Source organism: Ochotona princeps, chromosome 3, assembly GCF_030435755.1.
Source record: "Ochotona princeps isolate mOchPri1 chromosome 3, mOchPri1.hap1, whole genome shotgun sequence".
NCBI lineage: Eukaryota > Metazoa > Chordata > Mammalia > Lagomorpha > Ochotonidae > Ochotona > Ochotona princeps.
The window spans coordinates 37,915,991-37,942,401 of record NC_080834.1 but is presented as its reverse complement, the minus strand read 5'-3'; the positions used below and the strand labels follow the sequence as shown (position 1 = coordinate 37,942,401).

General features: G+C 37.6%; 1 protein-coding gene across 1 annotated transcript in view; it reads right to left on the bottom strand.

The window, feature by feature from the left end:
• GRIK1 (glutamate ionotropic receptor kainate type subunit 1) overlaps positions 1–26,411 on the bottom strand; it is a 134,939-nt gene that overhangs the window by 26,293 nt on the left and 82,235 nt on the right. Inside the window, exons 9-11 of the mRNA XM_058661321.1 lie at positions 11,201–11,308; positions 3,319–3,432; positions 1,062–1,265 (exon numbers count right to left, since the gene is read on the bottom strand). Coding sequence (XP_058517304.1) covers positions 1,062–1,265; positions 3,319–3,432; positions 11,201–11,308 — 426 coding nt within the window. The remainder of the gene's footprint in view (positions 1–1,061; positions 1,266–3,318; positions 3,433–11,200; positions 11,309–26,411) is intronic.

The following is a 26,411-nucleotide window of genomic DNA, read 5'->3' as shown; positions in this document are numbered from 1 at the left end:
GGCATGCGAGAAATACACAGAGGCATTCACAAATCATTCTGGGAATAAATGAGAGCGAAAATGTAAGATGATATTAAAAAGGGGCAAATGAAACGTGACTGGGAGGACATCATGTTAAGTGAAGAGATCAGGCACAGAAACACAGGTGCTGATTGTTCTTATGTAGATGTTGAATCACTCAAAGGTTGATTTCATGTTAGTCTGTTTGTCACCAGCAATGCACCTCATCCAGCTTCCTTTAATCTACTTCACTCTTCCTTGTCACTAGTAATCAATATTCCTTGTTCATATTAAAGTGCTTTCTTTGAGGTGGGAACTTTTTGCATTTCTACCTCAAAACTCCCATTTTGTAAATTTAGAGCTGTTTTGAAATGAAGATTAATCTCACAGAGAATAGAATTATGCTTGCTAGTGCTGCGACAGGGGATGGGAGCAGGATGCATGGAGGGTTAGAGAGAGGATGGGCTGGATGGGGAAAAAACAAGCTACAGCATGGAGGGTTAGGGAGAGGGTGGGCTGGATAGTGGAAAAACAAGCTACAGCATGGAGGGTTAGAGAGAGGGTGGGCTGGATAGGGGAAATAACATGCTATAGCATGGAGGGATAACGATGGTTTGCAGCAATGTATTACACACTGCAAAGTAGCTATAAGAACAGTTTAGAATATTTACAATACAACATCTGAGGTAATGAGTATAATCTTTACCTTGAGCAATGGATGTTTTAGCCATACCGTAAATGTGTATCATAATGTATCAAAATAAAAACAAGTGACAGAGTCATTCTACAATACTAGAAACAGACAAGGGCATGTGAGAAAATAGTGAGCAAGTTGTTCGTATTAACAGATAAGATACGATTTCTTTATGAGCTTAGAATTCTTTATCTAATTTAGGCACCAGTCCAGTTGATAAGTAAGAAATATCATTTTTTAGGTTTTTGTACTACTTTTTAAAAATACCACTTTGATAATTTAAAAAATCTTCTGATTGAGTCATCTTCTCTCTCTGTTTTGGTATTTTCTCCTGTACACTGAAACCCACATGGTACTTTTTGCTTACATGATCTATGAGTTCTTTGACCATCCCATTCCACTCTCCTTTGTCATTCTGTGCGCCATATTTGCCATCAGGGACGAGCTTAACATCATAAATGAAACCTAGAATGTTTGACAACTCTTTCAATAGATCCAGGCAATACCCTTCAAATCTTTCATTTCCGTACAGAGGTTTATCCGATTTCTTGTACATCACATAGGGTTCTTCCTGCATAAAAAAACAAATGTTATAGAGTAGGATTTACTCATCAACAGCCTGAAAACAAAATATTTTGATAACGGATTTTAAGAATGTACTTGAAATCCATTACTTATTCTCCTGTTCATGTAACTGTTGTCCCACCTCTGCCCTCTACAGAGGCAGAACACGTATTATTTCATCTTTCCCTTCTGCTTCTTTGAATGTAAGTTTTCTCTCTATGAATGAGGGTGGAACTGTGAGTGAATGGTGTGATAGATACACAGGCACATTCAGACTTTGGACTTGGGAAGTCTCAGAGGGCACTGGAGACCCAGTTGCCTTGCCTCCAATTGTCTCCACAACCAAACTTCCTTTGTAAGACTCCAGGCTTTTTATCAAAGAGCCCACTGCCTTTTCAAAAGAGTACTTAAAATTAGTAAATATCTCATTTCATTCTTCAGGCTTCCCTCCCTAAGAATTTTTTTAAAGTTATTTTATTTTATTAATTTATTTTTTAAGTTTTCCTGATATAGTTCCATAGGCTCAGGAATTTCCCCTTTCACCCTTCCCATTCCTCCTACTCTCCTGTTTTCCTCCATAGTACAACAGTACAGTCCTTTAACAGCATTCACAAGTCTATCATCCTGCTATTTAGTCACTAAGTATTCCTAAGTATTCCTATTTCCTTATCTAAATATCATCTCAACTTTACTGTTACTGTCTTATAGTTTGGTTGATTTCATTCAGGACATTTTATCCCAATGGCGTTACTGTGTTTTCTCATTGGTTCAATGTTCTTAACTGAAATCAGCTCACATTTCACACCTGGAAAATCTCTGTAACAAATCTCTCATCTTCAGACTAATGAATGTTTCTGTTATATATAACCTTAGTTATGCTCATTTACCCAAATGAAAGTTCATTGTAACTTAGAAAATTGTAGTAGTTATCAATATGTTCATTATGTTTAGATTTGCCTTCAAATAGCTAGTAGTCAGATCATGCAAGTACAATAGAAAATGTTACATTTCTGTAAGTAAATTGTTTTGACATTATGGATTAAAGGTATTCTTATAAGTAAAAATTTCAGAGATAGGCTCCTTCATCCCAACTCTCTTGGGTGAAACAAAGTGGGAACTATACAAAGAGCAGGTGTATGGTGACTGGATAAAGTAAAATCAAGGTTCTGAGAGGGGACAAGACTTTTTAAATATCTAATTTATTTTTGACAGTCAAGTAGACAGAAAGCTTCATTTGTTGCTTCATTTTTCAAATATCATCAGTGGGCACGACTATACTGGATTGAAGGCAGGAGCTAGAAAAAAAATTCAGATTTCCCGTATTGGTGGCATGGACCCAACTCCAAGCTGTCACCACTGCCTCCTATGATCTGCCTTGACAAGAAGCAGGAGTCTGGGGCTGGAGCTGGAATGTAGTACAGTGACTGTGGTGTGGAACATGGATGCCTTAACCTCCAGGTGGAATGCCCATTCCTTTGAAGGTGAACACTGAGGAGTGGTTAACAATGGGATTCTTTTCTGAATTATGAACAGAACAGAGCAGGTGTTAGTGAGATTGTGAGCAAGTTATGAACATGAAGGGACTTATCACATCAGGAAACAAGCAAGACCCAGGGATAAGGTGGTCAAAAGGAAAGAAAGAGTGCTTCTGGAGCCTTTTACAGTTGGAGGCTGGACACAGGGTCATTGACTGGGCAGGATCTGTGGTTACAGTACTACAGAGATTCAGACAAAATCAATCTGTGAATGCTGGGAGAGTACAGGGGACGACCCTCTCTTAACTCTTTCTCCCTTCCCCTCAGGATTGATTGCAACGACCCAGTAGCCTGGAAAGAGCAGAGGTGAGAATGGGTTGGAGGTGGTAGTAGACCTTGAGAATCCTGCTGGATACTTACAATTCAATCTTTTTGCAAGTTTGTACAAATACATTTTTTAATGTTTTAGTTACAAATAAACATATACAAAATGAATTGTGTCATGATAAAGATAGCTAAGGGACCCTTCCAAGGTTAGAGTGAGGGTTTGGATAAGATGCTTTCAATTCCACTCTGTGGACTTACCAGAATGGTGGTGACAATGAGTGTTCGGTTGGCCAGTGAGTCAGTGATGTTGTTGGATCGGTCTTTGTTGCCCTCTGTCATATTAAGCCCACTGTTGGAATTCCAAATCCCAATCTACACAGAACACAGTACGTTAGAACTGCTGGCTTCCCATTGCAGTGAAATTTAACCCAGATACAAACCTCTCCCACACCAGTGACAGGCACAAAAGCTTCTACGTTGGGACACCAGGGCGTCACAGTAGAAATTACTGAATGTGGGGAAAGTGGAACAGCGGAGGAAAAGGTGTGTCAATGCAATGGGGAATATTTGTCCACTTTGGGGCTGAAGAAGGAAGACTTTTTTTTAAAAAAAATTCATTGTGTTTATTGTTATTTCTAATAGTTACAAATAGTTAATAAGTAACTGAGTACCTCATTTTCCTCCTAACACATGCTTGCTGTGCACCTGTTTCTCTTCCAGGAATGGTTTTATGCATTGGAAGTCACAGACACGAACAAGACAGATGATAGCTGTTCCATAGTGTCACGTACATTCTGATATGAATGTTATGCTGCCTACAGTATCAACATGTTCCTTAAAAATATGTAAAGAATTGGGCACATGGAGCAGGGAATATGGTTGGGCATTGAAAAGCGAAAGACAAATGGAAGAACAAAGTGGAAAAATGATAGACTAGATTCTAACATATCTTCAATGAGAATCAATGCTGGACAGGTGCATCTCTGTGGAACCCAAGAAGGTGTGTGGACACTGGTCAGAGCACTCAGAATATCCATGTCTAAGGATATGATCACCAGTCTTATCTGTCCACCTGAACATGAATTTCTTCAGGGAGGGTACTCACGTTTATTGCTCTTTGATCCTCCTATCACAGAACCAATCATGGGCAACACATTTAGTAAAATCTTTGCCTTTTAAAAACTCATGACTTGCAATTTTCTCCAGGGGCCAAATCACTTATTGATTATTATGCTGTATGCAAATACAGGGTGAACGTCTCTAATCCAAGAATCAAAAATCTAAAATGCTCCAACATCCAAATTCTTTGAGGCGCCAATTAGATACCATATGGGAAAAGTTCCATATCTGATCTTATGGACCATAATCAAAACTCAGGTCCACTAAAAATATTATGGAAAAATGCCTTCAGACTTAAGCTGCCTTGTTATGTATTGGAAAATATACCAAAATCCAAAAATATTCGAAACTCCAAACAACTCTCTCTTTTGGATTAGGGATTCACAGCCTTAACATTGATGTATTTGGCCCCTGGGGAATGTCAAGAGAAAATCCTAGGGAACTGAGTCATTTATCTGAGGCCTATTATAGTCATTTACTGCCACATTCTGGAGAAGAAATATTTCATAGCCAGGCAGAAACAGACAGACATTTGTTGTGTGACCTTGTAGAAGACACTAACCTTTCTGAATTTTGGTCTCTAAATATGAAGTACTTTATAGAGCGTTGGAAGGGATCCAATGAGATGATGTGTGTGGAGATGTCAGCTTATGTTAAAGGCTACATAAATGTTAATAAGAAAGTATATTCAAATGATGGTTACAGTGAATTTCTTCAAGCTGTTCTGTTGTGCACAGAAAATTTGGAAGCCTTCATAAGTTTTTCTTTCTTATAAATTCAGAAGTTGATAAAGGAGCTATGAGAACAGAGGAAGTTAAATTTGCTGATAAGGAACACCAATGCTTGGACATATGCTGAGATCCATGGCTTGATGTCTGAATAAGCTTCCTACCAGTGTAAAGACATTTTCAGGGATGGGGAATCTTTTTTTAAGGAGTTTATTTGTGTGTGTGTGTGTGTGTGTGTATTTATAACATCATCTGTGGGCCATATGAGATGATTAGCCATAGATTCTCAGAATTCCGAGTCCTGTCTGCGGTTGCCTTGTCAGGTTTATGTGCTTCTTGGAGCTTTCTGTGGATGCAGGCTGATGTTCCCCACATCTGTCCAAGTGTGAGTTCCACAGACAGACGTGAGTGGATCATAACTAAGGTGTGTGACCCTGGGAGAGATACTTAACCCTTTTGTACCTGAATTTCCTGCCTAGTAGAATGCAAAGAAGACTTACCACCATTAAAGAAACTATTATTTCAGAGAACACTGAGAACCTTCTTTCTCAGATTTTCTATTTCTTTCATTTTACTTACTGGAAATTCATTCAGCTTGGCAAGTATTCTTTTTAGAGATATAAATGGTTTGGGAGAGTTTTGGCAACTATCACACATTCACAGACTAGTGTAAACTATTTCAATTTCACTGGTTTTCTCTATACTTAATTAGAGTTAGTTGGTTAGAGAAAGAATCAGATTTTTGTAAGTGGGGGGTTTGAAGATTGTTTTTTGAGTTTTAAAGTATTGTGACACTGACTGCAAAGAGGGTATTAGAGATAGAATTGGGATGCATGCCAGCTTCATTAATAGTCAGGCTTTTGGGGACCTAGTGTGTCAGTCACATGGAATGCACACAATACATGTACTTATTCATGAATCTTTAGGGTTTTTATCAGTTTTTCTTTTATCAGTTTTGAACATGGAAAGGGTGACATTTTCTTCCCATTCTTCTCAATCTCCAACCCTTCTCCCACATTTTTAAGGCAGGAACCCTTGTTTATAGGAAAAATAACTCAAGTTAAATACACCTGTACTGAGCTATTGATTTCTAACTCCATGAAGATTGTGTGAAAGTAAAATTGAGACTGAGTATAATTCTAATTAATTCATAACTTAGACACTGAGGAGAAAGGAACCTAATTTTTAACTAAGTATTGAAGGGTTGAGAAACTGCTTTTAGCAGCTCCATTAAGTAATACAGTGTGTTCCCTTTAAGTTTTTTTTCTATTAGTGTCAAAATGTGTGTGTGTGTGTATGTGTGTGTGTGTTTGTGTTTAAAAGATTTAAAATAATACTTGAAGTTGGCATTGTGGAACAGCTTTGGAGTATTGCCCCAATATGGAACAAAACTTGAAATTTTAGACAAATATAGTCCAAAATCTGAAATCTGATCTTTGTTTTTATCGTCCTTTCTATCAGCGTGGAAAGTAAGCATACCTTGTACTATATTTTCAGTCAACTAAGAGCCCAAGGGACAGTCAGGGCAAATGTTCCTCCTTACAATAAGAGATAGGAGGTCTTTTTTTTCCTTTTAACTATGTAGAAGAAGATTCTTTAAATGAAGACTTAAAGAGTATCAAGATCCAGTAGTAAAGTTCAGATTTCCCTGGGCAGTGGAGAGTGTGTATTGTAACTCAAATCGCTTCTGTCTCTGTTTTCACATGTTTTGATCAGCAAAATAGAAATTTGTGTGTGTACATGTGTGTCTGGATAAGTGTGTGTGTTTGAAGCCTAAGTAGTCAACTGGCCTTACTTGTTACTTGCAATAAATGAACAGATTGTCAACAAGCATACGTGTTTCTCTGATGAAGAGAGAACCTTTCTAAGTCATTGAGCTGGGCTGGAGAGAGCGTGCGCAGACAGAGAACGAGATACCAAGCCAGTTGCATTCCAGCCTTGGACCACAATCTTGGAGGAGTGACTCCAGGAAGCAGAACCTCAATTTTCAAACCTGATACGCAAGACAGATAGTGGTAATTGACTCATGAAAAGATGTGGAGTCCAGATCAATTATTAGCGGAGAGGGACACTCAAACTTCTAGAATGTTTTGGTCTACCTTGTGCTACTGCGGAAGCTGTTGTGAAAGAGCAGTCATTTGTCATTTAGAACAACCAAAGAAAAGGTTGAACATGAAAACAAAAGGAAATTAAGTCAACATTAAAAAAAAACACCTGATAACAGAAGTGTGTTCAGATGCCTTGCAAACTTCACAAAATCAAAATATAAAAATTTTGAGTGAAGTAATCAGGTATCTAGGGAAAAAAATAAAGATTTATCTGTTTTCCACATCATGAGCCTCATTAAAACACATTTAATGAGGACTTTGCAAAGATTGCTGTATCTCTGTTTTTGGAAAGAATCTCTGGCAAATAGTTGCATACCACAAGAGGTCAGAGGATTGAAAACCGAGCATGGTGATGGATCTTTCTTTTCTAACGGAGTCTTCTTGGGAAAGACCGATGTGATTATTGAAACTGCATGGGTCCCCTGTGCTGGGATGCACAGGGATGAACTGTTGGTGAAGAGTCATAACACAGAACAGCAGACTACGACATGTACAGCTTACAATGCGGGCAACAAAGGGTTATCAGGGCAGAAAAGGCAAAAGGCACAGAGGAGCAAAGCCAAGAGATTACATTCCTAGGATGCAGGGTGGATATTGCAGTTTAGTGGCAAATAGAGGACATTCCCCTCCCCTGTGCATAATTTGCGAGCCATTCTCGATAATTTTTGGTTTGAATTAATTCAGTATTGCATCAAGTGCCTGTAGTCTCAAGCTGTATTAGCGTAATAAGTTACTTTCTGGGTCCCTGCCAGGTTCACGTATTTACTACCACTTAGGAAGCCAGTTCAGCTTCTACATGTCCTCACTAGCAAGGTTTATGAATGATTAAGACAAGGTTATTAAGTTTGTGTTTTTAAAAAATTAAAGAGGAATTTTTTTCAACTTTTTAGCTACAGAGGACATTTTTTGTTTACATTCTGTGGGAGTTATATTATAGTTTGAAAGAAGGTGAACCTGATGACCAAAGGGCTCAAGTGAATAATATGAAGCAAGGTAAGATCCGTTCATCAATCAACAATTGTTTTTCACAAATAATTTGAGAGCAGGTGAGAGAGAGAGGGAGAGAGGTCCTGCTATTACTGGATGTTTCCCAGATCCAAATGTTGCTACTGTCCAACATTTGTGTATATAAATTGATGCGTATCCACTGGCAACACAATACTGTACAATGAACTATGAAATAGTGGGTGGTATAATTTACAAGATAATCTCATTTCCCTTCCAAGGTTTCTAATAGTTTTGTCCTCTGGAAAACTGTAGTTCTAAAACAAATTGCTACATCTGAGGACAATAGCGCATAGAACAAAGATAACTCATGAGAAAAGGGAATTTCTGAAAATGTCTCATATTTTGTCACACTGACATTGAAGGCGATGTTCTAGCCTTTTGAGAGAGGCTTTGGCCTATCAGATGATCAAATCTATTGCTGGTTTCTTGCCCCTTAGGGAAAACATTTTGTGATTAGAGAAGGAATATAAATGGACCAGTGCTTGTGTTTGTTGCCGTTGCCTGCTTTCAGTTCCAAAGGGGACTGATGCTGTCTGGGAGAAGCAAATATATCTAGGGGGGAATATTTCATCTATCATTATTGAATCTGCTGCAAGCCTCTTCGTAATTCAGGATAATGTGGTCAGGAGGGGATGTATTCCATCACTCCACCCTCCCCGTAGGTGGAAAATATCACCTCTAAACTGCAATTGGAGAGCCGCTGCTCTGGGGCACTGAGGAATAAAGGATTTTCCATGAATTTTTCCCACCCCATTTCCAGATCTCCTGCAGTTGTAGTTAGGTACAAACCTTCTTCCATACTTTATACAAATGTTTAGACACTTCGCCAGCAGCCTTGGTTTCAGAGGGAAAAATAAAAAAAAAATAACACTTCATTAAAATGGAACATGGAACAAAAAGGTATCCCAGTATGTGAATCCCGAGAGTATTAAATCCCCCCCACCCCATCATTTGGAGTCTTGGCACTTAATTCAACATGAAGCCTAACAATAGATACTGTACACAGATGAATAATAGATAATTTGGTGGTTAGATTCTATTTTTAATTTCACATACAGAAAGTGACTTAGAGAATGTTTAGATGTGTATGTTTAAAATGTGATTCTAAGGGGTTCTTCATCACTCCTTAAAAAAAAATCTCTGCTTGACTGAAATCAGTCACACACACACACACACACACACACACACACACACAATTCCTACACTAAAAGAAAAAAGCATGCTTGATGACTTATTCTTTGTGGGTTTCCAGGTGGTAGAATCTACGTGCTGGTGAGAAAGAGCTTTTTCTTAAGACCCTAGAACAGGCTGATTTGAACAGGCAGAGATTTGTCTTCTTAGCTCTTCAAAGAGCTGTACTGGCCTCTCCCGTTTCCTGGAGACCCAACCAGCCTTTGAGGAATTGAGCCCAAGCCACCTACAGAAAGAAGCATTGTTGCAAACTAGGAAGAGAGAAACACACAGAAAATACTTTCATGTATTTCCGCCTTTCACTTTAATGAAAAGGCACCAACAGATTGTGCATAATATTGCAATGTATAAATAGCTATGAAGCCTAACAATAGTTTCTTATTTGAGCCAAAAAGATGTTTCCCTAACAGACTTTTTCCCTTTCAATGCTGCACATTAAGAGGAGAAGAAAAAAAGAGAAAGAGGGTTGTTTACAGAATGAGACATTTTCTTGAGAAAAAAATTAAAAGCTTTTCTACCATAATGAATTTTCTTTTGCTCCCTGAAGTTCAAATCCCACAGATCGAAGAATGTGCTTGGTCAGCATGTTTAAGCAATGAAGAGCAAATTGGGAAGAAGAGGCCGAGGGTGTGGCGCTGGATTGGCCTTTTTAGAAATATTTATTAATTTATCTGAAAGGCAGAAGATGAGGAGGAGTACTCTTGCATGTACTAGTTTACTCCCTAAATGCGACAGCCATTTTGGTGGGGCCAGACTGAAACTGAAAATCAGAAACATGTGTGATATGGATTAAGTATATTTCCTCCCAGAGTGTACATTAGCAGGAAGCTGGACTGGAAGCAGAATGAGAGCCTCAAAGCCAGGCTCCCAGATGTGGTGTTTGGGCAACTGTTGTGCCAACTATCCACTTCAGAGAGTGGTTTCTCTGAAATGTAAAACTTGCATACATACAAATGTAAAACTTGTATATTCGCAAGGATGCAGGATAATTATTTTCTTCAAACATGTCAATACTAATGGCATCTTTCTAATATACTCAGCCTAATTAAACTTTTGTTTCAATTCATGCTATTTGGGGGAAGGGAAAAGAGGTAAGTAAGACTTGTACCAAAAATGCTTTCTAATTATTGAATTGATAGCACTACCTTATTTTTTAAAAATCAGCTTATTTCAAACTGATTAAATAGTTATTTCCAAAGCACTCTTACATTAAGCATACATCTTGTTCACTACAGTGGGAAAGATGAAAGATTAGAGTTTTGATGTTCAGATGAGTAGGGCTTTCACATTGTTTTCTTTAGATTCTAAAGGGCAAACAGCAAACATTAATTCCAATTTGTAGTCATGGATACATAAGTTATTGTAACAAAATTTATGAATAAGTTAAATTGATTTATAATTATTTAAACAACTTACATTTGCACTGAACTAAAACTAATTTAACTTTGAGAGATTGGGAATTAAAACTAAAGTAACCCTGAAGTGAGAACCTGGCACTGATACGGTTTTAGTGTTTGTCCTAAAATTAATAAGGTTGCAAATCTAACTTGCACCAATGAGCCTCTCTACTAATTTATTCTGCTCCTCTCTTATCAGTCTTACAATAGATTGCAATTAAATTTAATTTGTGACTACCTCTTGGATGCTATTCCATAGACAACCCATTGATAGCCTCTGCTTTTCCAAGTCTAAAATCAGCTTCTTAAAATATTTTGAAAATAGGCCTAATAACAACCCACTTATAGGATTATAGATGTGATAACATATTCACATTTACAACACACAACCAAGTACCCTCTAGACATTGGTTAGCATTGCTATTAATAGCACATGCAACTTAAGAGTTTAGTACAGCATCTTAAATGAACATGCAAGAATCACTTGATTGACCATTCCCCTACTTCTGTGTTAAATTTAGCTAAAATGCCTGAGTACTGTGTTCTTCTGCTTGGTATTTACTGATTTGTGGATTATTTGGGAAGTTACCTTTTCAGTCCCTTCCTCTTTGAGACTAATAATGTCCAGATCAAAGTCTTTTCTTAAGCCATCTGTTTTATTGAAGGTGATGCGCCCAGTCAAGCCATCCCATCGAGCCTGTACACAAAAGGAATGTGGTGTTAATGTTGAACACTTACCATAATCCTAAATTCATGGAAATCTTAATATCTCAAAATCATCACAGTGTCTATTTGGTTTGATCAGGCTACTGTAACAATTGTATTGGTTTAGAAACTTGAAAGCAGACAGCTTTACTATTTAATTACCTTTCATTTATTTTGTCAGTTGTAACATCTTACCTGGAATGTTGTTAACCCTTATGGCAAGAGGGAAGGAATTATTGTAAAATTATGTTCACAAGGAGTAAAAATGATTAGACTCATAATATTTGTTGTCCAAGGTCAATCCAAGTCTGCTTCTCTACTGTATTTAATTGCATACATCATTACAAAAGTTATTATCCATAATTTTTTTCATATTCATGAAATGAAATACATAATGGATATTCATGCTACTAATAATCTAAATTTTGACGTTGACTCGAGGCTATGATGCTTAATTTTCTGTATCAACTTGATTAGGCCATGGGATACCCAGATACTGAGGTACATGTGACTTGTGATGTGTCCTTCAGTACGTTTCCAGAAGAGATTGGCATGCTAATTGGTGGACTTTGTAAAGTAGAATGCCCTTTCCGTGTGGGTGGATATCATGCAGACATTGAGGACCTGAAGTAGAGCAGAGGAGGAAAGGTGAACCTGCACTTTGTGGGACTGCTATAGCTACACCAGATCTGCTATCCTGTTGGCTTTTACCGCTTCAGCACGCTGAGTCTCTGGCCTTCTGATTCACACCGCAGTTGTTCTATCCACTTTCTTGAGCCTGTAATTTGTACATTGAAGATCATGACATGTCTCATTCTGAATTTGAATACCTATGAGGCTTCTTGAAAAAATTTCTTGGGAAATGCATATTATGAAGAAAGACTAAACATGTGTTTCAAACTAGTTTTGTTAAAACTTACTGTTTATTCTCACTTTCATCAACTTTTTGTAGTTTCCTCAAACATGCAGGTACACATGCACACAGACACTCTGTGCTGTTCAGTCTCTCTGTCCACCAGAATTGAGAACCAAATAAGGCTCCTTTGTTATTTTAACACGTTGACTACTCTCGGGATTTTCATTATAGCTGAACAATACTAAGGCATTCAGTTCATAATCCCATCTAAAATTGTTGCAAACGCTATAGAGTGGATTCCAGGAAGACAAGTTCAGCCTTTCAGCCATTGTCAAGTTCTGTGACCTTGATTAAGTTATTTTGTCTCTTTTTAGCCTACAAAGGAGTGTCATATTAAGTGATAGCTTTGAATATAATAGCTTTATTTCTGAAACTTTGTATCTGTAGGAAGATACTCTAAAAGACCTCGATTTAGTCGACAGTCATTTGCCACATACCTGTGACCTGCAAGCTGAGTTATATAAAACATAAAAACAGAAATCAACATCAAATGAAAATATAAAACATACTACTCTCTGGGGAGAAAAGACAATTGCAAACTTTGGTTCATTTCGTTTGCTGTTAATTCATTTGGAAAATGTTCATTTATTTAACATCTTCTCTGTTCCAGAATCAATGCTTGGAATGCAGCATGCAGCAGTTTACAGTAGGGATGAGCATGCTAATACATTTGCATAAAGCACAGCAAATGTGAGGATAAAGATTAGCACAGAGTGTTGAATAAAATGTGGAGAAGAAGCACTTATCCCAACAGCAAAGAAACGAGTCAGCAAAAGATTCCCAGAGGCAAGAATACCTGAGCCCTGTGAGGATGAGAAACTGGCTAAGTAAAAATTCACAGTCGAAGTAAAAATAGGAAATAAGGAATAAATTGCACATTTGCATTGGTCTGCAATGCAAGGTAAGAAATGCTGAGAAATGAGTGTGGGAAGGCTGGCAGGCTTTAATTCACAAAGGTGTTATGAATAATGTTAAAATTCTTAGATATTGCTCAATAGATGTTTAAGAACCATAGGAATGTTTTAAGCATAAGAGTGTTATGGGTGGATGCACTTCATAGGGAGAGCCTTTTAGCAGAATTGGGAAGGATGGTGTGAAAAAGGTCGAGATTGTTGGCAGCGACATAGCAGGTTGTTCTCATAAAGCAAAATGTATACTTTTATATTCATATATCCACATATGGATATAGAAATAGCACATTTTAAATTCACCTGCTTCATCAACTTAAATGCAATTAAATTTAAAAATTATTCACTTGACAGGGTGACAGAAAGATAGGCAAATGATTGGTTGATTGATAGAGAATTCCCGTCCGATGGCTTATTCACCAAGTGCCTGCAACAGCCAGGCTAGAGTAAACCAACGCTGGGAGCTGGGGATCCAATCTCTAGGGGCCTTTCCTTGTTACTTGAGCCATCACCAGGGCCTCTTGGGGTCCACTTTAGTAATAACTGGAGTCAGAAGCTGGATCTAAGAATGGAACCAAGGTGTTCTAATATTGAACACAAGTGCCTTAGCAGATGCTTCACCAGTTGCTAACCTGGATAAGCTTCCCAATCACTGTTAATAGAAAACAGTTCCACAGTGGGATGGACAGAATTTCATGAAGATTATGTCAACAAGTCAACCTAAATGTTGAAAAGCAAGATAGCTACTCAAAATATACTTAATGACAGAAAATCAGGTGGAATGACTATCATTATAGAGGCACATTTTATCATTGATAATGTTGGAATTTAAATAAAATTAATATCAAAATATGTGGCATGGACAGAAAAAGATTCAAAAGATTCCCCCTCTTATTTGAACAGTCTAGAGGGCAAATTAGGTGAGTTGCTCTAGCACCTGTAGTATGTTGAAAAAAAAAAAAAAAAGCAGGGCTGTAGGGCTTATGGCCCACAGAGAATTCAGTAACACCTAACACGAGCACTTGTTTGAAAAAGTGAGATAGCTTGACTGGCTATGACACAGTAAGTTACAACACTCCTTGTGAATCGGCACTCCGTATCGGAGCAGCAGTTCCCATCCTAGCTGCTCCACTTCTGATCAAGCTCTCTACCCATTTCTTTATTTTTAAAAAATTTTCTCCTTTGTCTTTAATGGTATGGTACAATTCCATAAACTCTGAAATGCAGAGAAAGAAAGTGCATGTGCTGAGCCCCTGCCATCCACCCAGGAGACTCAGATCAGTTCTGGACTCCTGACTTCAGCCTGGCCCAGCCGCAGTCCTACAATCACTGTGAAGTTAATCACCTGATGGGAAATCTCTCTCTCTCTCTCTCTCTCTCTCTCTCTCTCTTACTCTCTCTCTCTCTCACTCTGCCTTTCAAATAAATAAATCTAAAAAAAAATAAAAATTTGAAAAAACGAGATGAATTTTCCTTTACTTGCCTATGCTAACACCTATGGTTACTCTAGCCATAACAACAACTGCAAATAGGGGATGCCTTTCTGGCAATATTTAATATGCCTCCTGACATGGCAATCTCTTTTTTTCCCCTAATACTTCAATTATACTTTTGCACTGTGTTCCCATTTTTATTTTGCAAACCCAAAACTGACTTTCAGAACTGGAAGGTTACATGAGAGCTCTGAAACAGGTTCCCATGTTAGGTTCACAGCATCTGCCTGAATGCTGAAAGCAACAGTCCATGTTTTGGGGCCCATACAAAGCCCTTCAGTGTTAAGGGTTTGTATAATATCAGTGTTCAGGTGTTTGTACTTCTAAATGAGGTAGGATTCTAACCTCTGCTGATTTGTTTGGAAGCAGGTAGTTACCTTCATTACATTCTATGGAATTTTCCCAAGCTTTTCCCTAAAAGCAACTTTTCCCTGATGGGGGTCAGGTTGTGAATCAATTTGTTATATTGTCTGGAGTACAAGGGACACTGAAAATGTACTGAATTGGTAGCATTCATCTATCTATGTAGTATATAGCTTATGGCAAGATCTTAAAACCCAGTTCAGAAATCCAATTTCTTTTCCACTAAGTATGTTTATTGTGTCTGAATTTTCCTGAGCTGGTTTTATTCTTGAACTTAGTGTTCCAGTAACTCATGCAGAGTAATCCCCACTTCTCGCTTTCATCCTTGTTCACTGAAGTGGCAAAAAACTTCCCTCTTGCCTACTCTGACAAGCTTCCTTCAAGTATCCAGACACTGCCTGATTCTTCACAGAATTGTTGTTTTGACCTTAGAAGTCAATTTTTCCTTACTACTATGTTTACCCATGTTTGCATTTCTGTATATGTTCTTTGTATTTTACAAACTAAGTATCAACAAATGTTTATTAGTCATTATGAATACTATTAATTAGGTCAAATGTACAATGAATAGTTCCTGGATATGATGCATAAGATTTATAAGGAATCCACTTTTTGGGACAAGACTAAAACATATACAATTTAGATAATCATTTATAATTACATTATTCATAGCTACACTTTGTTTGCTTTATGTAGTCAAACATTGCAGTGGAGACAATTACAGCATAATTATCTGAAAACATACTTAAATTGTTGTCCCTATTTTAGGAAACAGCTTTAATTTCTACTCTGCATTAGCAACTTTTAACTTCTTAATAGCAACTAAATGAAATAGTGTAATTTTTTTCTTTATTATTCATGAACTCATTTTCTGACAAACAAAAAACAGGAATTAAGAGGTAAAAATTAGAAAAAATTTTCATTAATATATTATTTATGTTCTCTTTCTTAAGGTTGTATATAGTTTTTTTATAGGTTGTTTTTTTTTCACGGATTTTTTTTATTAATTATTTTGCATTATATGACAGTTTCATAGGCTCTGGGAATCCCCCCACCCCTCCCCATGCCCTTCCCCCATGGTGGATTCCTCCACCTTGTTGCAGTATTACAGTTCAAATTCAATCAAGGTTCTTTCTTTGCAAACATATACCAAGCATGGAGTCCAGCAACTTATTGTCCAGATGGATTGAACAGTTTCCTGGGGAGACTATTTCTGGTCTGAAGGTAGAGCTGGCAGAATATCGTCCCAATCACTTCAACACAACAAACGGCTAAATATTAAAATGAAAATAGAAGCGAGACAGCTGAATAGTACCCTATAGCCATTTTAAGGTGTATAGCAGCCGGTTCTGTATATAAACTAAAATTGAAATGTCAATGAGCTAATCATAGGATGTGGTTAAGAACTTGCATTTTTTTTTAACATACTGGTTACTCAAAATCATGTCAATTCCATAATGTTGTAAATTCTTGTTGATGTTATGTTGGGACTCTTAATTGGTTGTATATAGTTTTTAAATTTTTATTTATTTTCATTTTATTTGGGGGAGAGAATTAGCCAACAGATTCTCTGTCTCTCTCTCTCTCTCCCTCTCCCTCTCTCTCTGTCTCTCATGTCCCCCAAAGCCACAACAATACGCCAGGTGGAAATCAGGAGTTCCAGAACTTAGCTAGCGTAAACCACATGTAGCAGAAGCCTATGGATTTGATTTGTCACCTGTTGTCTTCCAGGCTACCCATTAGGAAGAAGCTGGATCAAAAGTGGAGGAGTCAGGATGGAAACCAGACGCCGTTCCAAGTGATGTCAGCTACTGCAGCAAATGTTCACCCACAGATGATGCTTATTACAAAATCATTTATAAAGGAATATCCCTTCTCTTCCCTGATCTTTTTTTATATTTACTTTTTAAAAAAAATGTTGTGATACAGTTCCATAGGCTCAGAGATTTCTCTCTCACTATTCCCCAAACCCCGATCTCTGACCCTCAATGTAGTTATGGACCGATGACCCATTGTTTACATGGCACCCATTTAGCAGCGACTCCTTTGCATTCACAAATCACTTACTAATTTTTGTAGCAATGCATTATTTTCTTAGGATTCGTGAAAAAAATCTATCTGATTTTTATGTCAGAACACAGCTGGATAAGCTGATGTAACCATAAGCTCATGTTGGAGGTGATGGTTATTTTTTTCAGTATTTTATTATTATTATTATTATTATTAATTATATTGCATTATGTGACACAGTTTTGTAGGTACTGGGATTCCCCTCACCCCTCCCTGTGCCCTTCCCCCATGGTGGATTCCTCCACCTTGTTGCATAACCACAGTTCAAGTTCAGTTGATATTCTTTCATTGCAAGCATATACCAAGCATAGAGTCCAGCATCTTATTGTCCAGATAAGTTTAACAGCTTGTTGGGGAGACCTTCTCTGGTCTGAAGGCAGAGCTGGCAGAGTATCATCCCGATCAACTGAAAGCCCCAACATAACATCAGTAACAATTTATAACGTTATGGAATGAATTGACATGGTATTGAGTAACCAATATGTTAAAAAGAATGCAACTCACAGGATGTGGTTAAGAACTTGCATTCTTCTTTTCAACATATTGGTGATGGTTATTTTTATGAATCACCTTGCCTGGGTCACTGGTTTCCCATATAAAACAGTATTTCTGAGGATGTCAGAAAGTATTTCCAGGTAAGATTAGCAATTGAACTGGTAGTCAGTAAGGTAGATTTTTTCCCTTCTTCAATTGTAGGTGAAGAGAAGATAATCTGCTGAGGGTCTAGGTAGGACAAAAGGCAAGGAAGGAGGAATTTTGCTTCTTTCTGTTTGTTTCATTGGCTTGTGAGAGAACATCTCATCCTACTGTCTACTGCCCTCATCCTGGGAGCTGCTCCCTCAGGTTTCCCTGGTTCTCAACCCTCTGGACTCAGACTGAATTATATCATCAGGTTCTCTGCATTTCCAGCTTGCTGATGGACTTTCATGGGGCTACATGATCATGATTGCGACAGCCAAGTGTTCACAATAGCTTAATAGATATATTTTGAATAATAGTAACACACATATCATCATTTCTGTTTGAACCCTAACTAGTGTACTAGAATTGACCTATTTGAGGACAATCTCATTTAATCAGGTATAGCAAACCACCCATTCAGACAAAAAGTGTTATACTTCAAATGTGGAACCTATATCCAGACAAATTTCTTAGAAAACTGATTTGTCATTTGGTCAATGGTTTATAGGACCTAAGACACACAAATGATATGAGAGTCATATCTTAGCAGGCTAGGAAGTTTAACCTAACTTGGGCATGTCAGAAAGAAAGAGGGAGAGTGAGAGAGAAAGATCCATTCATGTAAATGTATTCCCACTATATAAATATTGTGATGATATATTTCTCGGATGTAGTTTGACCTTTTTGTGTTAGGGTGAATGTTCTTATGCCTTCACCTCATATACAATATTCATGTTCTGAGGTGGTAGTTCTAGGTTTTACGGGTATGTCCAATGAAATTATAATGATCCCTTATAAAAGGGATCCAAGAGTGGTCAGGCAGACAGAAATGATGTGAAGACAGAGCCAGAAAGAGAAACTAAAAGATGTCATGTTCCTCACTCTGAAGACAAAGAAGAGGGTCTGCACACAGACGCTTTTGGGAGGCCTCTGGTCGCTGGGAAAGGCAGGGGCAACGATTCTCTCCTGAGCCCCCATTAGGGAGCATCCCTGCCAACACCTTAAGTTTAATTCAGGGTGATGCTGGTCAGACTTCAGACTTCCACAACCATAAGAAAATAACTTTCATTTTTTTTCTAATGCAACATTCTGGGTCAGTTACTTAAGCAGCGACAGGAAACTGATAAATTTCAAAATACAAGAGCAAACAATAACAACAAAAACATTTCTGAAAAAAAGATATGCCTTTAAAAATACCAGCAGAGTGAATTTTCTGTTCTTAGTAGCTGCTTCCAACAGTAGCTTTGAGTTTGCTATCCACACTCAAAACGCATATATGATTAATTAATAACCTTCACTGCCCCCATGTAAATTATTCAGGCCCAAATATAACGGCATCAGACTTTTTCTAATATAAATAATCTTTAGAGATTATTTGTGAAACAACAGGGGACTGTTGAGAAAATTATCTAAAGCTTGAAAATAAAACAAAAGGATGGATGTTGTTTCATACACTTATGAAGTCATCTATCAGGCCCATTCCAGGATGATTTAATTCTCCAGGGATTTTACACTTCTGTTTGTTTTGTTATTTTATACTTAGGGTCAGGACCATGAAATTATCTGTTAACATATTTTTTTTTCAACAGAGATATAAATAATTCATATCTGGTACCAAAGATCATCTTGAAGTCTAAAGCATTATTGTCCTTTATGATGGAAAAAAAAAATGTCTGTTTATGCCAGGTTCTCTTTGCTGACTGTCTAACCACCGTTCTCCCAATTCTTCAATGAACTCAATTTGTCGTATAGATGGTTCACTCACTAAAAAAATTAAGTATATATTTTTGCCACATACTTTAGATTTGAATAAAAGTCATGCTGATTATTATTTAAAACTATGCATTAACAAAAGCTATCTTGGTAATATATATGTGTATTATCTTGTCTCTCCTTCAGCATCCCTGTGAGATGAGCAGGATCTTCTCCAGTGAATAATGGAGGAAAGTCATCCTGTGACCAGTGTTTTGTGGTCTAGGTGTTCAGAATCATATATATTTGATGTTCTTTCTTCACGCTGCAGTGCCATGAATACAGTCATGAGAAAAAAAATGAAGAGAAGTTGGCTCTTTTTCTCATCGTAAGCCCAGTTTAACTCTGGGCCTTGCCTCGGTCAGGACGAAGAATGTTCTCAATACATAAATAAAAGGAGAAATACACGAACGATTTAGAGTCACTGGTATGATCCGGATATCTACCTCAGAACATCTTTGAAGTGTGACTTGCCTAGATTAACCCATCTTGTTGGCTCTGTCGGCTTCAACAATAACACAAAGCCCGCAAACTGGCACCCAGTGTCTTCTTCCTCACTTTCTTTGCTTTGTCCAGCACAGGACAGCCTTTCCTGAAAGCCAGTGTCACAAACTCTCAAAGCTTTAGGCATTGAGAAGAAAGAGAAGAACATGTAAACGTCTTTTGTGAATCCCTTCTGTGAGAAATCCCAGGAAAACCGCAATGCACACATGGTACCTAACTGCTATTGACATTCAGATGAATAGGAACCCCATACGCTGAACTCTTCTTTTGCTTAATGTCTAATCTTGTTTGTGATATGTTTAATTTTCCTACTAGTGCAAACTTTTGCAACCCCATTCTTTTTTTAATTATTTTTTAATAATCTTACTTAGTTGATTAGGGAACAAAGGGTCAAGGGCTACAGGGTAAAAGTGGGTAATACCATTGTTTCCACATCAATATCATTTTACCCTGTATCTGGGGTCAGGGAAAAAATCAAAGGGAAAAGCCCCACCCAACCTCCCACCCATCCCAGATCCCCAATGGGAGGTGCTCTCTGAGGGTCCTGCTCATACAGTTTTGATAGTTCATCAGTTCTGGATTGCTGCCAATCTCTCAGTTCTAATCGCAATGAACCCTATTCAGAATCCACTGGCTGACAGTCTCTTGCAACCCCATTCTCTTTAGTAACCTCATTGATTCAGGTGTGTGCTAGGATGGCTTAATCTCCTCAAATTTCCGGTTTGGATTATTTGTGTGTTGCTGCTCATGGGCTGATGACTTTTGTTGAATTAAATTTTAATTGTGACACCACAGCGCATGTTTCAAAGGCCTTTATCACTCTTCACCTTAGTCTCCTCTCTCTGAAGCTTTTCCTGGGATAAACCGAAGATTCCCTCCCCTTTAATATATTGTTTTCCCTTTCACTGGTGTGAACGGTGCCCTAACTTTTATAAGGCAATCCACATGCCAATTTATGCCAGATTCACTTTAGAACTTAAAGAGCTGTATAGAAAAAATAACACTTCCAATAAAATGGGAGGAGTTCATAATGTACTGATGTGGTTCCAGTTCCAGTAACCTAAGCTCCGCCAATAGCAAGCAATTCACTGATTTTATGTGTTATTTATAAACAAATTATATTCATAACAGTAATATTGTAAACCTAAGTTTAATCTTTACCAAGTTTCAAAGCCTGAGCAGGATGTGCTAGAAAGGTTGGAATTTGGAGTGGAATGATGTGGGGGTTGAATCTTGATTCTATCTTTGATGTGTTAGGGAACCCTGGGCAAGTTACTGAATTTCATGCTCCATTTGAAAAAAAAAAAAAACAGTAAAATAATGCTTCCTTACCTAGCTGGCAGAGTGATACAGAGATAATGGTCTTAGCATTAAACTGATTAGTGTCAGAATAGCAGCTCAACGTAAAAACAGCCTTTTATTATTTTGTCCTACTTCAGAGTTTCTTCACTGTCCTCACAGACACATGGTTACTCAAAGCCCAGTTTGTAATGAATCTTGCTCTATTTTGGAGGCTTTCTTGTCAGTGAAAACTAGCAGTGACTTGCACATTCTACAGGAGCACGGAATCATTAGGGCAATAGCTTGAGGTTGCAGCCAGAGGGATGCATCTCTTAGGCAGTCAGTTTTGATTAAAAAGTTCTCATAACACATGTAAAGAATCACCTAAATGGGACTCAAGGTTTGTCAAGTCCTTAGACCCGATGTTGATTTCTGGACTCTAATTCAAAAGAGTTCACACTCACCATTAAGGTATGTTAGTAGCACTGATAAAGGTGTTACATCAGTGTAGTTTTCAGGGAAAGTGTAGTTTTTAGTTGACCGGGATTGAACTTATTGAAGAAAAGCAGAATGTAAAAAAGCCATATATTTAGGTTTTTCAATATCATAACTGGGCTAATGAAACATTATCATGTGGTTGTGCATGTAAGTATTACATTTCTATAAATTGATATGCACCACTTTGAGAGTTTCATTTTTAATATATTGTAGGAAAGAGAGGTCTAATGGATGATTACACTAGAAAATAATTTGTCTCCAAAATAGCCTACTTGTTACAGTTACTCTTTGGGATCAACTGGAGATCAGTCCCTGGAAGGTCCTAAGATTTTGTTTTTCCCAAATACCCTCCTTAGAATACTAGTTTGATGATTGTCTAGATTTTGTGGATTGGTAATTTCAGTCCAAACAGCACATGTCTGTGGATCTGACAGAGGCTAAGATGCATTAGGGATGTGTCCATGTCTTAGACACCTGCATCCTAAAAATTCTGGAGGCATTTACACTCATCTCCAGCTATTTCTCATACAACTGGTAAAGGGCAACCATGAGAGTTAGCATAATATAACTTCTCTTAGGGTTCAGATTTCCCGTTATAGTACTTCCATGAAACAATAAAAACTGACTTCTATATTTGGAATGTGTCTTTAGCTTTTCATACAAAGGTTCATGCGTTGGAAGCTTGGTCCCCCAGGTGGCAGTGTTGAGGTGATTGAATACTTAAGAGGTAGGGTCCAATGCAAGGTAAATAATTCAGGGGACACTGCCCTCAAAAGGGGTTGAAATGGGTCTTGCGGAGTTAGCTAGTTCTTGTGAGAATGGGCTGATCTAAAAGGGGCAAGTGTTGCCCCAGGATCTTTCTGGCTTCCTGTTAACCACATGATCCTTTGTGCACATGCTTATACCACTGGTGTGCTATCTGCCATGAACCTCTCACCAGAAGCCGATCAGAAGGGAACTACCTGATCTTGGGATTTCAGTCACAAAGACTGTGAAGTAAAGTTGCTGTTTTTATGTATGACTCAATCTCAGGCATTTTTGAAACAGATGAGGACACTACTTCTCTAGTATGCCATTAGGACAGCTCTTTATTGCCCTTTCTGACCCCACCCATAGCCATGTTTCATCTCAAAGTACATGAACGTCACTTAAAAATCCAAGAATCTGTGCACTTTCAGAATTTATGAATTTATTGCAGTTACACTTTCTACCTGATATTCTCTCCCTCAACAGGTTTTTTAATAACATAATCTTCAGGGTTAGGCATTCTTTTTATATCTGACAACATTATTTACATAAATATATTCTACTAATTCAGTTGATTTTCCAAGTTAGTCCCAAAATAATACCACAATTTAGGAAGATTCAAAAATGAGGAACATTGATCAGAATTATTTTGAAACAAGATGAGCTCTGTGTACCAAACCTGAGGACATCATGTTGTGCAAGCTTGATTCCTTCTAACTGGATTTCCTCTAGGTATTGGGACTTTGTGATTACGGGGAACTCATTTCACCATATAAAACTTCTGTGTCTTCTTCCATAACATGAATACATCAAACAGAACAATTTCTAAGAGTTCTCATTCTATTCTTTCTTCTATCTGGTTTATAAACTTATCCAAATTTTTCAATGAGGGCTTACACAAGCACCTGCTGCCTGAATACAGCTTATAAAAGTCTTGGAAACTAAACCTAACATTAACAGCGAACACTATGCCTTCAAAAGTTAAACCTTCAAAACAACCAATCTAAAGAATTTCTAATTCTGTAGTAAGTCTACAAGAACACGAAGCTTAGAACCATGTCCAACATGGAATGAAATCTTCTTTGCTAATTCCATTATTTTTAAGGTAAAGAAACTAACTGAATTCATTTGTGAGGGGTGTAGCATTCCCACATCCATAAAAAATTATCATAAATATACACATGAATATATATATACACATGATTTTATATGCATGTATAGTGACATATATATATCTGTGGTGTGTGTTTAATTGTAGGGGCCTTTTATCATTCTTTGATAGACTCTTACAAGCTTAAGTCTCAAGTACTCACATACCTACAACTTCTTAACTAACCCTTGGCAGGTGTGCCCATTCAAGCACAAAGAAGAAAACAGGACTAGCCTATAGCAATATCAGGATATTTTGGCATAACTGCTGAGCAAGGCTTTCTGATTTCTCTAACATCACATTAAGCAGTACTATTTCAAACCAAATACTTTTCAGCATTTATTTCCTCAAGATGAGGATTTTTGAGGCTTAAGCTCACTCAGCCTTTCAAGAACTTTAGTCAAGTGAAGAAAAGAGGCAAATAAATCCCCCGGCATTTCAAGAAACTGCCTCAGAACTACAAAGGGCGTCATTAGGCTCTGGTTATTTGACTTAACGATGTTTTAAAACAATATTCACATTTTGTGGGTGAGAAAAAAAAAGCCACTTGCCACCACACTCCAAAGATGCCACTTTTCACAATTGCTTTAAACAGGAAGACACATACATTCCTCTGCCTAGTGTAGAATAAAGAAGTTACAACGGTAAAAGTCAATTGTTTCAATATCATTACAGTTCAATTGATTCATGTTGGTTATAATAGGTTGGGCTTGTTCTCACTTAGATCAACTTCGTTTCATTCTTTCTTTCTGTGAAGCAAAATTTACTCTCAATCATTGAATGAAAGCTTTTAAAATAAGGAAACCTAGTCATCAAAGATAGGCTTTCACAATCTCTAATTAGCAACCTACTATGAAAGTATATTAATGAAAGTATACTTCCAATTTAATTTTTAATAGTGTTATCACTGTGGCATTAAAAATACATAAAACACCTTGCTGAGAGGGGAATGCACCACTGCATCTGAGAAGCAGCCGGAGTGATGCTACCGCACGGCACCTGGAGTGCAGCAGCTAACTGGGTTCTCTGAGGGTATTAACACTTGTTTATCAATAACACAGCTGTGGAAGGTCAATTTCTTTGTCTTATACCACGGTTCCAGCACTAGCATCAGCCGCTTTAAATTCTTGCTAGAATTGGCTAGATCAACTGTGATGGGGAATATTTTGGAAACAGTGTATGATAGGAAATAGCCAATCAAAAATTACCAAAATGATGCTCTTGAAAGTCACATGGATTTGTTACTGACCCTTGACCTAAGAGATCCTCCACCCAGGCACCTCTGTCTCAGCTGTTTTTGAGGCCAGGCCTGATGAGAGCGTGCAGAGAGGAGTGTTGTCAGAAGTTGCTTATGAGGCATCAAATTCCAGTGATTCATACTGGTTGTTAATGTAGTTGTAATGATAAGCTCAATGAACACATGGAATAAAAAATAATGTTACATATGTCGTGAATACTTTGGCTAACATTAAAAAAATACATATCAACAGAAACCTGGCATGTTGCATCAAATTGAACCATTTTTCTCTTATTTTTACTTTTTAAATGATTTTTTAATTTTAATTTTTTATTTGAAAGGAAGATTTTAGAGAGAGAGAGAAAAGAGACAGAGGGAGATCTTCCATATGCTGGTTCACTGCCCAAATGGCTGCAATGGTCAGAGTTAAGATGATCTAAATCTGGGAGCAGGAGCCTCCTCTGGGTCTTCAATAGGGGTATGGGATCCCATGGACTAGGACTATTCTCCACTGCTTTCCCAGGCCATAAGCAGAGAGGCTGGATTGGTCATGAAGCAGTTGGGTCACAAACAGGTGCCCATGTGGGATGTCAATGCCGCAAGTCAGAGGATCACTCTGCTGTGCCACCACTCTGGCCCCATTTACACTATCCTTCATGTATGTCAGACCAAAGTGCATTTACAGAAGCCTTTGGGGCTGGCATTACACAGTCCAGTGTTTGAAAATTTGCTGCAGAATATTTGTTCCATAATATGCTTATCTAAAATATTCATTATTGTTGCATGCTCATTTGTTTATGTTTCATTTTCATTAAATATGGTATTTGGTTTGATTTCACCTAGACCCAATAACCTTTCAATTCCTATTTATTACATTTGCCTTGTTTGGAAAGCTAGGGCTAAATTCTCACACCTTGCTTCTATCTAATTGCAATCAGACTTCATCTTTGGTTCTCCTTACTCCAAGAACTCTTATCTAGACCTCAAAGACAAGATTAGATATTCCTTCTGAAATGATAAGGTATTATTGATTCAGAAAACTTACACTCCATATTCTTTCCATGTCACATATTCAGTTTCTCAGTGACACATACCAGACAGATGTTTCTATAAAGAAGGCAAAGAGGTGTGGAAGAAGAAGCATTCATTTTGCTTTTTCACTGCTAACATTCATACCCGTTCTGCATCTTTACCAGTTGAGCAAGTTGATCAAACCCATTGGGTTTCATTTTCATCATTTGCCAAATGGGACTACAAAGACCCATTCTGAAAAAATGTTGTGAGGATGAGAGATAAAAAGGATATTCAAAGATGGCCATGATTCTCTCTGTACTCTTTAGAGCTTTTCACGAGGGGCAGAGATTGGATTCAATCTCTATAATTGTCATATTAACTATACAACAAAACCCCTTATAACCACATGAATATATTAAGTTTTTAAACATCATTTGATGTTACGAAGTTATTTGCCAATTAATGCAGGATGTTAATCTGT